We start from the raw sequence: 12108 nt of genomic DNA, 5'->3' as shown, positions 1-12108 counted from the left end.
TGATTTCTTTTTGACGGTGGCAACTGGTCAGTGGTCACAGTTATCTAGGTTAACTATTCTAGATAATTATGATGGATTATGGAGGCATGCTGAATAGGTACCTAATATTGTGAATACCTAGTTCTATAATTATAGCATTTAAGTGTCTTAAGTGATAGTTTTGTTCTATCAATAAAACTATAATCTGGTTGGAATACATGACATTGCGAACCACGAGAGTACGAGACTATTACATTATTACGCATTATAATCTTAAAGCTACGATAAGCATAGGTATATATATAATTTCCCCGTTTATTAGATATTTTTCCACCATTATAATATTATATTGTAAATCGTTTTCCAGCGAGAAAGATTGCTTTGGCTTTCACCGCTCTCTCGCTCCTACACGGTGTCTTATCCACTCTTATCATCATCGATGTCCATTCCCATTTCTCGTGTGATAACCCTCTTGTGGTCTATCCATTCTTTCGTAAGCTGTGCCCTGTGCGCGTGACCGAGGTATTGTAATCATTGAACGTACTATGCGCCATGCCCGGACATCTGCGATGTTGTTCGATGTAATATACTGAAATATTTAAAATACTATGTGTTTTTGTAGGAGAAATATTTTTGTACTAAATATTTTTCGTCGGATACACGGACACCATACTTGCCGCTTGGCATACTCGATACTTTTACTTCTATAGGTTTAAATTACCCATAGTAAGTAAGCTGTAGTAAGTTGTGGTGCAAGTTAAACAGTATGGCAAGCAAAAGAGGTTGGCAATGCTGAATGTATGCCTGCCCGCACCGTACGTCCTGTACGCGCAAGTTGAGAACCCCCAGATAACAGCGTACTGAATAATGATATTATTGTACCGACCTACACACACATACACACGCTTATTATATATATATATGAATACTCAAGTTTATTTATGTGTGATATTAATAAAAATATCGGTTTGATTATATTTGCGAAAAACCAATATCTGTCGGTTTTGTAGTAATAAGTAGTGTAGTTGGTGGTTAATGGTTATCGGTTAATGTTGATCGACTGAAATAATATGTCAACCCGCGATGCGTTAACAAACGGCTGTACGAAAACAACAACAACAATAGCATTACAGCAACTCTAATTAATACCGCCGCTGTATGATTGTGAAACTGTACACGGCACTGATTGTTGGCTACGAACAGAACGGAATACGATCGTCGGTGTCGCCGTCTTGACCCCATCCGGCCGGACGTGCGAACTTTGTGTGTATTGCTTAAGACTAATACTATTGTGAAGTTTTTTAATCTACTCAATAACGTCGACGTCGACGTCGACAGAGCAGCGGCGATTCGGTACGGTTTGCTCGAGACGCTTATCATTTCGGCCTGGCACGCAGTCGTTGCCAAATCAGATTAGACGTACCGGTTAGCGGAACTGTTCTAGGCCCTCAGGTCTTCGTGCTTTTTCGTCGTATGTGGAGGGTGGGCACGACATGTCCAAGAAGAAAGATCACGAGAGAAAGAGTCAGTGGGCATGGGCCGAAAACATACACCCCAACAACATCGAATTCGACCATGTACTCAAAGCATATCGCATCGGGCTGCCCAATTGCAAACCTCTGTCTTGCCGGTGAGTTCAACCCCTTTGGTCTTGCGTCAGACTTCTGTTCCATAGTCTCCATTCCTATACAGTAGTACTAACCGGATGAGAAAAAAATGCTTTTTTTTTGGTTTAAAAATATATTACATATTTTAATTAAGGCTTATTTTGTTTCAGTTAAATGTATAATAAAATGATTTGTTTATGGTTACGAATTTTAAATTATATTACATATATATTAATAATAAATACATACATACAATATATTCATACAATTATATAACTTTTGATATATCATATGTCAGTCATCCGGATATTTGCTTATCCGGACCACCCTTGACATTAATTAGTCCGGAAAATTGGGAGTTCTACTGTATTTACTATGTCATTCAATTTTAACTATATTCTTGATTCCTCTTGAAATCTTTGAGCCATTTGTATTTAGTAAAATATAGTTTTAAATCCTTGTTCTATGACAAATAATGTAGTCAATTATAGTTTTATGTGTTTATGTGCACGACTTTCACACATGCAATAGACAAAAATGATACAATAGAAACAAATTAAAAACTATTAAAACATTTTTGAAAGAGCCTTATAATGAACTTTATATGAGCTTACTCAGCTTTAATTTAAAATATCAATAACCTGGAAATCATTTATAATTAAAGTTACTTATTTTATTGTTTTAATTGTAACTTTTTGATTTTTAGTCGTAATTGCAAAAATAATCCATACTGTCTATCTGGACTTGGTGAACAACGTTGGCTTCAAGATAAAGTGCGTACACCTGTTAATGACTATGAAGATCCAGAGCTTGAACGACGACAAAACAATAAATTTGTTGGTTTAAAAAATTTGGGTGCAACATGTTATATCAATAGTCTTTTACAGTTATGGTTCCATAACATTAACTTCAGGTAAATATTCATTTTATTATTTGAGTTAGTGTTTTAGGTATGATTTTTGGCTAAATATGTTTTATATAAAATAATCTGCTTATAATTTATTAATAATAATTAGTCATCTTGTTATTTTAATTTATAGAAAAGCTATATTTAATTGGAAACCAGAAGAAGATTCAACTGAAAGTCAAAACAAGTCTCTTTACATTGAAAATTCGTATGTACCAGAGACTAGTGTTGGTCATCTGCAACTAGTGTTTGCTTTAATGCAATTCGGTAAACAACGTTCAGTTGATCCTGAAGACTTTATTACAACTTTAAGAATTAATACTGCTCTTCAACAGGATGCTCATGTAAGTTTTTAATCAATTAATATTGATATTATTAAGTTTTTTTTAATTGATGCTAGGTAATTAAATAAAATTGTATTGAATTTCAGGAGTTTTCAAATTTGTTCCTATCAGTCTTAGAAAACAAGTTTAGTACACAATCCGATGTATCTGTCAGAGATATGGTTAGAGATAATTTTCTTGGTGAATATAAATATGTAACTACGTACGTACTATTATTAAATAATGTCTATAATAAATTAAAACGGTAAATAAATATATTTATAACTGTAAATGTATCTTTTTTTTTTTTTTTTATAGCTGTTTAAAATGTAAAACTAAATCCACACGTCCATCAACATTTTATGAACTCGATTTAAATATTAAAGGTCATAAAACATTGAATGAAAGCTTACAAGAGTTTTTAAAAGAAGAGCATCTAACAGGAGATGATCAGTATTATTGTGACCATTGTAACTGTAAACAAGATGCTGTACGAAAAATATGTTTAACTACTTTACCCCCTGTGCTAAATATTCAATTAATGCGTTTTGTTTATGATAGGTATGTTTTTTAATCAATATTATTGTAACAGATATTAATATAATTTACAATTTATTATTTTTTTAGACAAACAATGCAAAAAAAAAAATTAAACACATATATACAATTTTCACAAACATTAGACATGGCTCAGTATTTAAATTTACCTGTTGATCTTGATGAATCATCAAAAGAAAAACATATGTACAATTTATGTGCAGTCCTTATACACAAAGGTTCAAGTGCATACTCTGGTCATTATGTTGGTTAGTTTTAAATATTAAGTCATATAATAAAATTGTGAAATTTTAGTGGAAAGATTGTATTATTTTTATTTCAGCCCATATTAAAGACATTGCGGCTGAAGAATGGTATAAAATGAATGATGAAAATGTTGAAAAACTAAAGGGTAAGGGTTTAAATTTGTGCACAGAAGATGAATTTAAATTAAATGGTTCAAAAGTTACTAAAGCTCCCAAGATTCAAAAAGGTATGTTACAAACAAACAATGCTTATATGTTGGTTTATATGCACCATACTATGATAACAAAACTAAAAACTGAATCATCTAACTGGGAGTTGTCACCAAGACTGATTCACCTTGTGGAGGCTCGTAATAATAATTTTGAAAATACAATATTAAATATTAAGAGTAATCGAGAGTATGTAGAAGACAAAGATAAAGTGTTTGTTGAACAAATGTTAAATTTAATAACTGAAATGAACTCTGTATCTGTAAAAGAAAAAAAAAAGGAAGCCATTTCATTACAGTGGCTTAACTATTGGTTTAAAATCACACCAAATCAGAATGTCAAGGAAATAAGCAATTGTGCAATATTATGTAAACATAATTTACTTGATCCTGATAAAGTGCATGAAGCCAAATACATCGGAACAGAATTAGTACGTATGAATAAACATAAAATATTTACATATCACTTGATGATATTTTATTTTTACTTTCAGGCAGATAAATTGTATGGTATATATCAAGGTGGTCCAAGGCTAAAATTAAATTCATCATTATGTTGGAAATGTGTAAGAAATAAATGTGCCTTATTATACACTAAAACATTAACTACTGAACAAAATAAAACTATCAACAATGTTTTGCATAGTTGGAATCCAAATCATAATGCTGAGTGAGTATTATTTAAATAGAAAAAAATATTGTATTATGTAAATAAAATATATAAATATTATATATTATATTATAATATATTTATATATTCATATAAATTGATAGTTTAAATATACTTTTCAAACAAAATATTAGAAGCATCTTTAAAAGTTATATAAAAATACAATTTTGTTTTTAATTTACTAATTGATATAAAAATATGTGTAATGAAAATTGTGAAAATTGTCATTGATTTTGAAATTTAAAAACAATTATTTTTTTTTTATCAGAATTTATTGAGATCTCATTTTAACTAATTTATTTGGTGTCATAAAAATCAGTTTATAAGTTATAGTTTGTTTTAATTTATTAAATAATTAGAAGATTATCAACGTATATTTTTTTAATATTATACAAAATTGAACACTTTATTTATAGTTCAAGTTAGAAACATATTTTTATTTTATTTAAAATCCAGAAACTTATTAATCATTCAGTCACAGTGTTGTGTCCAGCACAAAATAATTAGATAGGCCAATATTGTTCTGTAGTGTGTAAGTGTAAGTGTGTTTATAACTATTAGGGAAGATTTGTCCTATCACATGAGTTAAGGGTATGATAATAATGTTCAATAATAAATATTAATAATATTAATAGTAATATTTTTATTTTTGATAAAAATAAAACCAAACAGTCAAATAAAACTTGGGTAGGCCCTGGCCTAGTTGTTCTACCCTGTAAACACGCCACTGTTCAGTCATATATTGTTGTGGTAATATAGTACATTGTTGTAAATTAAATACTGAATTCAAATTTGAATTTACTTTTATTTATATAATAATATCTGTATGTATCCTTGTAAAATTTGCTATTACTTTTATTTTGTAGTGATGAAAATCAAGAAAAAAGTTACTGGGTAGGAAAAGATTCATTAAAAAGTTGGCGACGAATGTACTTGGAATTGTTTGAATATTTTGTTAATAACCATGATATACCTCCAAACACAGCACTGCCTCTCAATCCAGATCTGTTGTCAGTAGTATGTGATCCATCTAGCAGTTTTGTTGAGGACAAAAAGTTTTTCAAGTCTAAAGATCGAAGTCGTTTTATTAAAATGGAAGGTATAACATTGGAATCTATTGATGGATGTCGCAAACTTGCTCATTTGTTTGTTAACAATTCTATATCGATTTTTAAAATTCTAAAACTTAATGATTTCAAACCTTTTCATTATTCCTTGTTGGAATTAGAATCAGTCTTAGAAGAAATGACAAATATATTATCTTCGGTCATTGCTAAAAAAGTTAATGATGAATTAGCTAATGAAGAGCAGAAATATGATAGTAATAAAATAGATAATTCAAAGAATATAGCTGAATGTTTAATTCAAAATGAAAATGAATTAAAAATAGACGACGAGCACAAAGAAGATGATGTTGAGGATAATAGTCATGAAGAAAAAGACAAGCACGATGATTCAGATTCATTTGATAACAAAAATGATACTGAATACATGTCCTGGGGATTCAATGAAGACATTACATGTTCACATGGTAGGTTTATAATTCAAATCTTTTTTCCAATGTTTTTATTTATAAGTAATGATTAATTTATTTTTGTTAATAACAGGAAACTTGACTATTGAGAACAACACAAGGAGATTGGTTCCTGAAGTAGTAAAAGGTATACTTCATTCATATTTTCCTAAAGCACCAATATTTGCTAATGATGTAGAACCTTGTAATATATGCCTAGTAAGTAAAATAATTCTTAAACACAGCATTATGACCCATAATTTACTATTGACTCAAATTATAGAATATGCATAATCAAGATGAAATTACTAAAAATTTACATAAGCAGTCCGCTATTTCAGAAAAAGAATTGCTAAGTGATTTGCTATGGAATAAAAAAAGACCTGTTCCTTCACAAGAAAATTCTCCTTACCCTTGTGTTTCTAAAAATTTTTTAGAATCTTGGAGAAAATTTGTGAGGTAATAAAAAATAATATCATTATTTAATATTAATTTGTTGCTTGTAAAAAATGTGCATAACATATATAATAGAAAGATTTGTTTAGAACTTCTAAAATAATTGATTTAATTGGTTTTGTGTAAAGTGTAATTTAATTTTCATACTATATTCTGAATTATTTATAATTTCCTTTTAAGTATCTTATTATAATGCTTTATGTATAAAATTGATGTATGCATTTGAATTTTTACGATTTTAATATCTTTCATCTTATTTAATTTGTATATTGGATTATGTTCTTGATAAATTTTGAATTAAGAATTTTGCTAAGTAATTATTCGTTTTTGATATATTTAGGTTTTAGTTGTAAATGTGATTATGGTTTTGGTAGAATTAGTAATCTAAAAGTATAAATTAAAATTTGCAAAAAAGCAGGAATTGTATTTTTTCTATATTTTTCTATTTTATTAGTGTGGGAACAAATAGGTGTTTTAAAATTTGTATTGTTTTAAATTTTATGATTCAAGTGTCACTTAAAAATATACTGATTTCCAGTTGATTTTATATCAATGAAAATAATTCTTTTTCTTATATTATATTTTGTCAACTATTTATAAACAATAAATGTATCAATATATTCATTTTAAATAAGATAATTATTTTAGTAAAAATGCCCAATACTTAACTTTTAAAAATACTGACGAAATATACAATCTTTACATTTTAAATTTCCTATACTTATGTCATGTTTATAATGTTAGAACAATTGTCAAATTTTTATTTTTATATGGCCACAAGTATTTTTAATATTCATAGTTTTTAAGTCTTGGATTAAGTAATTTAAGTACAGCACTGACCCATAGTTAAATATTGACTCTTGTATTGTTTGATACATCTACAAACCATGTTAAAGTATTTAAAAAATAGGTACCTATAAATTTACTTAATTTTATTTTATTAATATATAACAAAATATAATCTTATTAATATGTTCTTTTAAGTAATAACATGTAATTGATCACTTTTAATATATAATAGATCATTTTGGTCAACTATAATTATTGAGTAGCAATATATGAAAAAATCTAATTATTTTATTTAATAGTATTTAAACATTTTGAATTTTTAAAAACATTTAATTTATTTCAGGATTCAATTTAGTTTTAGAATTAGTTTAAAACTTGTTAATAGATAGACATTTTAATCATATATTTTTATGCTAGTAACATTTATTAAAATACATTATTTTAAAGTTAACCATTTGAATGTGACAAATATTTATATTTCATAGTTATATATAAATACAGGAAAACTTCTTTAATGTTTCATTGACGCTTACATTTTTAAATTTAAAAATGATCTTTAAAAACCTAGGAGAATCAGTATCTACCTGATAGTTGATACCTAACTAATAATATCGTTTAGCTCACATCACTATAATTATATTAATAAATTAATGCTTTCCATTCGTTTTATAATTTTTCTATTCTGGACTAACTACACTATTGCATTTTTTTTATTGCGAGCAAAACCATTAATTAGACTAGTCGTCACGTAATGACAGACCTATTCGAGTGATCGATCCCGTGTGAAGTGGTAATAATGAACGTACACTGAAGTTACACATGATTCTTCATTATCTATTGTACAGCCCCTAGTGTAATTCTTTACACATTTCGTCGAACATCGCGTGAATGACAGCCTGTAGTGTCAGTGACGAATAGCTACACCACCGAACTAATTGTGTGAAATAAATCAATCTTAATCAATTTTCTTCGCTGATTATATATACACATAGTCTGTTATGACAAATATGAGATTCCGTTGTAGTATTTTTTTTTTTTTTTATAAAATAAATTTACTTATATCTACGTGATAAAGGAAGGAGGAGAACCTAGTAAAACGCATCATAGCTAAAAGAGATTCGGTAAATCGGTTGGCGGGTAGTGTGGAGGATACCCAATAAATCAGAATTCAATTTTGAAGGGTAAAAATAAGGATGATTTGTGGTCGGAGCAGAGTCAACAACAAATACAAAACCACAGACTGTTACAATATAATAATATATATATACGTACCAGAGTCCATGTCTGTATATACGTAAAAGTAATATAAAGCGCATTAAATCTCCATGTGTCAAAATATTGTTCCCGAAAAGCAGTGATATCTGCCCATTCGGCAAATTGTGAACGTGGACGATAGGAGAAAAAAGATTAAAGTTATAATAAACAAAACATATTTTTTAACCAAATGCTACGTCGAGTTTCGATTAAATAGCGTTATTATAATATTAGGTGATATAATATACTCCGTAAAAACCATAAATATTTTTTCCCGTTATTCATTCACACTGATATTTGAATAAAAAGTTATTTCAAATAATTTTTCCAGGCGCATACTTTATAATATTTCGTTATTTGCAATTTTTGTATGTACGACGTACGTCAATTTAATACTACCTATTTAGTCGCTTAGAATAGCCTCTTAAACTTGATTTGACGTTAAATGTATTTTTGTGCTTTTTATAATACATATATACTAACTATTACTCCATAATTTTTCGGTTACTAGATGCTCCCAGAACACTGCATTTGAATGAATTGGATAGAATAAAAATATTATGTTCTTATTTCTAATTATAGTTTTACATAAAGGATTATCTGCCTTTTTTCGTTGTAATTTTGTTGGCCGGAATGCGTAAAAATTTGATATTCGCATGGCACTTGTCTGGACCTGACATGCACTCTTTCCTCATGTCCCTGTTCTTCTAACCCGTTAAATCCTTTAAATTCAAAGGATTTATTTTTACGAGGGTCCATTGCCACCTCTGGAACCTGTGACGTCTGCCCCTGGATTTTACCTGTCAAAATGACATTCGCTGTATTCTTGTAGCCTAACAAGTCTAATATTACAAATGTACGTCATTTAGAAATAATTACATGGCTGTAATATTATCACATGCATGTACTGCAGTATAGTACCTAATAACATTATTTTTCTGTTATACGTATTATATTTACACAATTCGTATTGCTGGGTGTATGAAAAGCAAGTTGTGTATTTTATGTTATTAAAGAAATACCGGATACTTAACTAGTAAATATACAGTGTAATATTATATTGTTGGCATATTGATTTTTTTTAAATTCAATAGTTTATTATTTGTTCAAAAATACATAATGTGCAGTGATTTACATTAATTTTTTTTTCTTATAAAACAACCAAGGAAGCAACGGCTATTGAATATATAAGAAAAAGTGTACAATGACAAGCTTAAAATTAAAGTCAAGTAAATTACATTATTATTTGATATTTCATGTTAGATGTTGGATATTTTGATGGATTTGAGCAGGTTGATCATACCAGTTGGGTCCAGACTCCGACTGAAACACTATTTGTTATGTAGTGTAATTGTATTATAGAATTCTTTATTATTTAAAATTTCAGTTCATACTTTGTATAATAAAAAATCACTTGACGAGTTGGAAGCTTTCCGGTGTGTCGCAAAACTATTTATTTGTTTATTTTATTTTATTTTATTTTTGAGTTTTACTGGCTTATAAACTCGCAAACAATCAAACCATGGTACAGTGGGTCGGTGCGGAAAATCTGATTTAACAAGCATGAATAGGTTTTAACCTTTCGAACTTCTAACCAGCTTTTCTTTACACTTGGTTCGCGTCAAATAAGTAAAATTCTTTCAGAATGCTCTCTGCTGCTCTCTTCTGAGAGTATACCACCGCCTCCGATACACATTGTATTGTGATCGGAGAACTATTACAGCGGCGGACTTTCTGGCGGCGTATTATAATAGTTATCGAAACGACGATGTTGCATCGCCTTTAGTGCCCCCTCCCCCTTGTCCCCATCCACATGTGTATGCATATATATAGTTTCCATCACCTCGAGCTGGTATAATTAATCAAAAATGTTGTCGGAGGACAATGTGATGCTGGAAAGGAGCGGGGACGCCTTTGCTGTATTGTTATACAGGCATCGTTATGTGTAATTAATAATTCACACTTAATTAGTCAGAAGATATTCGGGTTGTGGTCAGAGGACCATTGAGAGGAGGGACACGTCGAACAATACTTGACGAAATTACGAGCTGCCTTCTCTCTGCTGCTTGACGACTTTTCATTTTAAGAGCGGCGACGAGAAAAGGGCCTTTCCCAAATTATTAGACGGTGTATAATAATTATTCAAAATCCGGCGTGGTGCGTGGCTAAGTTTTTGCGTGTTCGTTTGGACGTTAAGGATCGTTTATAAATTACTTTATCACCGCACATACACAAAGCAAGGCTGTCCACTGACCTGCAAATGGGCGTGTGTGTGCGTGTTGTGGCGGTGGTATGATTAAACCGTTTCACGCGAACGTTGAGCGATAAAACATGCGGCTATATCTTTTATCGGGTCGTGGTTACAATACAGCAACAACGGACGATGAGAGAACGGAAAAAAAGCGTCGCGTCGTTATTTGTCGTGGGTGTATATATTATAAAACAATAATTTGTCTAATGAAAAATACCAAAATATCATAAATATTATTTAACAATATTTAACCACGTCATCAGATTTTATTTTAACCGCTATTCGTATCGGACTTTATATATTTTCGGTGTTTATACTAGTACAAGAGCGATCAACGTTAAGAAACAAACAAACCGACGACGGGAGAAAATAAGAAAATAAACATTGTTCTGTGTACATATTGTATGACTATATTGTTTTGTTTATTATTATTATACTGAAGTGTAAAAACAAATCTGCGCACACACATACAAAGCAAAGGTAGTAGTGAAACGATGGGAGGGTAGCAAAGTACTGGCAATTGTCGTGCGTCTGTGTCCCCGCAAACGACCGAAAATCTTTATTGGAAAACAGGAGCTGGTAAAACTGCACGTGCATTTGTTTGATGGGTTTTCACCTACACCGCGTTCGTCAACGGTTTAAGCGGCGGAGTTTATATACCGCTTCGGACTTGTGTCGACCGCAGCGTACTGCTCTCATCTTCGAAGAAGGGTGCACGGCGGTGTATACCCGTGCACTGTATATATACTTGACTATACTAAAACTACGTTCTATACTACAGTATATATGTGTATAGAGAATATAACCATAATATATATATATATATATGCGTATGTACTATATTACGGCTGCGTATGCTATTACACCGCCTGTGCGCTTTCTACATCCCCGCGGGGTGCGGTTCAGTATATAATGTTGACTGATGGCCGGCCGTCTCCTACATGTGTTGCTCTGCTGTAGTAGTCGGCCTCCGCCTCTGTCGCAGTTTTCGAAGCTCTGAAAGACGTCGTCGTCGTAGTCGTGGTCATTGTCGATAGGTCACACCGAAAACTATGCGTATATATACAGGGCGATCGCATGATAGGGTAGAAAATGGTACTGAGGGGGACTCGTGACGATCGCCTAGATGAATTGCCGGCTATCAAGACTCGCCACTGATCGTAGCGCGTGTGCTTGTATATGTGTGTGTGTGCTAATGACGTTACACGCCGTCGCCACTCTGACCCTACCAACAAAACGTATCATTTCTCAAACGACCCGAGGCCACTGCCTCCCTATATCTACCTATACTCTTCTTGAGTTCCCTTTGTATGTTCACCGCGAGTGTATTCATATTTTGTGTGCAAG

The 12108-nt window shown here is 30.9% G+C and overlaps 1 protein-coding gene across 2 annotated transcripts in view; it reads left to right on the top strand.

Moving 5' to 3' along the window:
* The first annotated feature begins 901 nt into the window (after positions 1 to 901).
* The window catches only part of LOC113553827 (ubiquitin carboxyl-terminal hydrolase 48-like), a 40782-nt gene continuing 29575 nt past the window's right edge, over positions 902 to 12108 (top strand). The window contains exons 1-12 of one of the 2 annotated variants that reach the window (XM_026957370.1): positions 902 to 1609; positions 2293 to 2499; positions 2627 to 2837; positions 2924 to 3039; positions 3135 to 3377; positions 3444 to 3622; positions 3697 to 4259; positions 4323 to 4498; positions 5365 to 5597; positions 5727 to 6029; positions 6106 to 6230; positions 6295 to 6470. In XM_026957370.1, the coding sequence (XP_026813171.1) occupies positions 1473 to 1609; positions 2293 to 2499; positions 2627 to 2837; positions 2924 to 3039; positions 3135 to 3377; positions 3444 to 3622; positions 3697 to 4259; positions 4323 to 4498; positions 5365 to 5597; positions 5727 to 6029; positions 6106 to 6230; positions 6295 to 6470 (2669 nt within the window). In that variant the 5' untranslated portion in view covers positions 902 to 1472. Of the gene's footprint in view, positions 1610 to 2292; positions 2500 to 2626; positions 2838 to 2923; positions 3040 to 3134; positions 3378 to 3443; positions 3623 to 3696; positions 4260 to 4322; positions 4499 to 5364; positions 6030 to 6105; positions 6231 to 6294; positions 6471 to 12108 lie in introns of both variants that reach the window. The other variant, XM_026957369.1, reaches the window with a different exon arrangement.

The sequence above is a fragment of the Rhopalosiphum maidis genome, chromosome 2 (assembly GCF_003676215.2).
Source record: "Rhopalosiphum maidis isolate BTI-1 chromosome 2, ASM367621v3, whole genome shotgun sequence".
NCBI classification, from domain to species: domain Eukaryota; kingdom Metazoa; phylum Arthropoda; class Insecta; order Hemiptera; family Aphididae; genus Rhopalosiphum; species Rhopalosiphum maidis.
The sequence above is the reverse complement of the archived record's forward strand: the minus strand, read 5'-3'. Positions and strand labels throughout refer to the sequence as shown.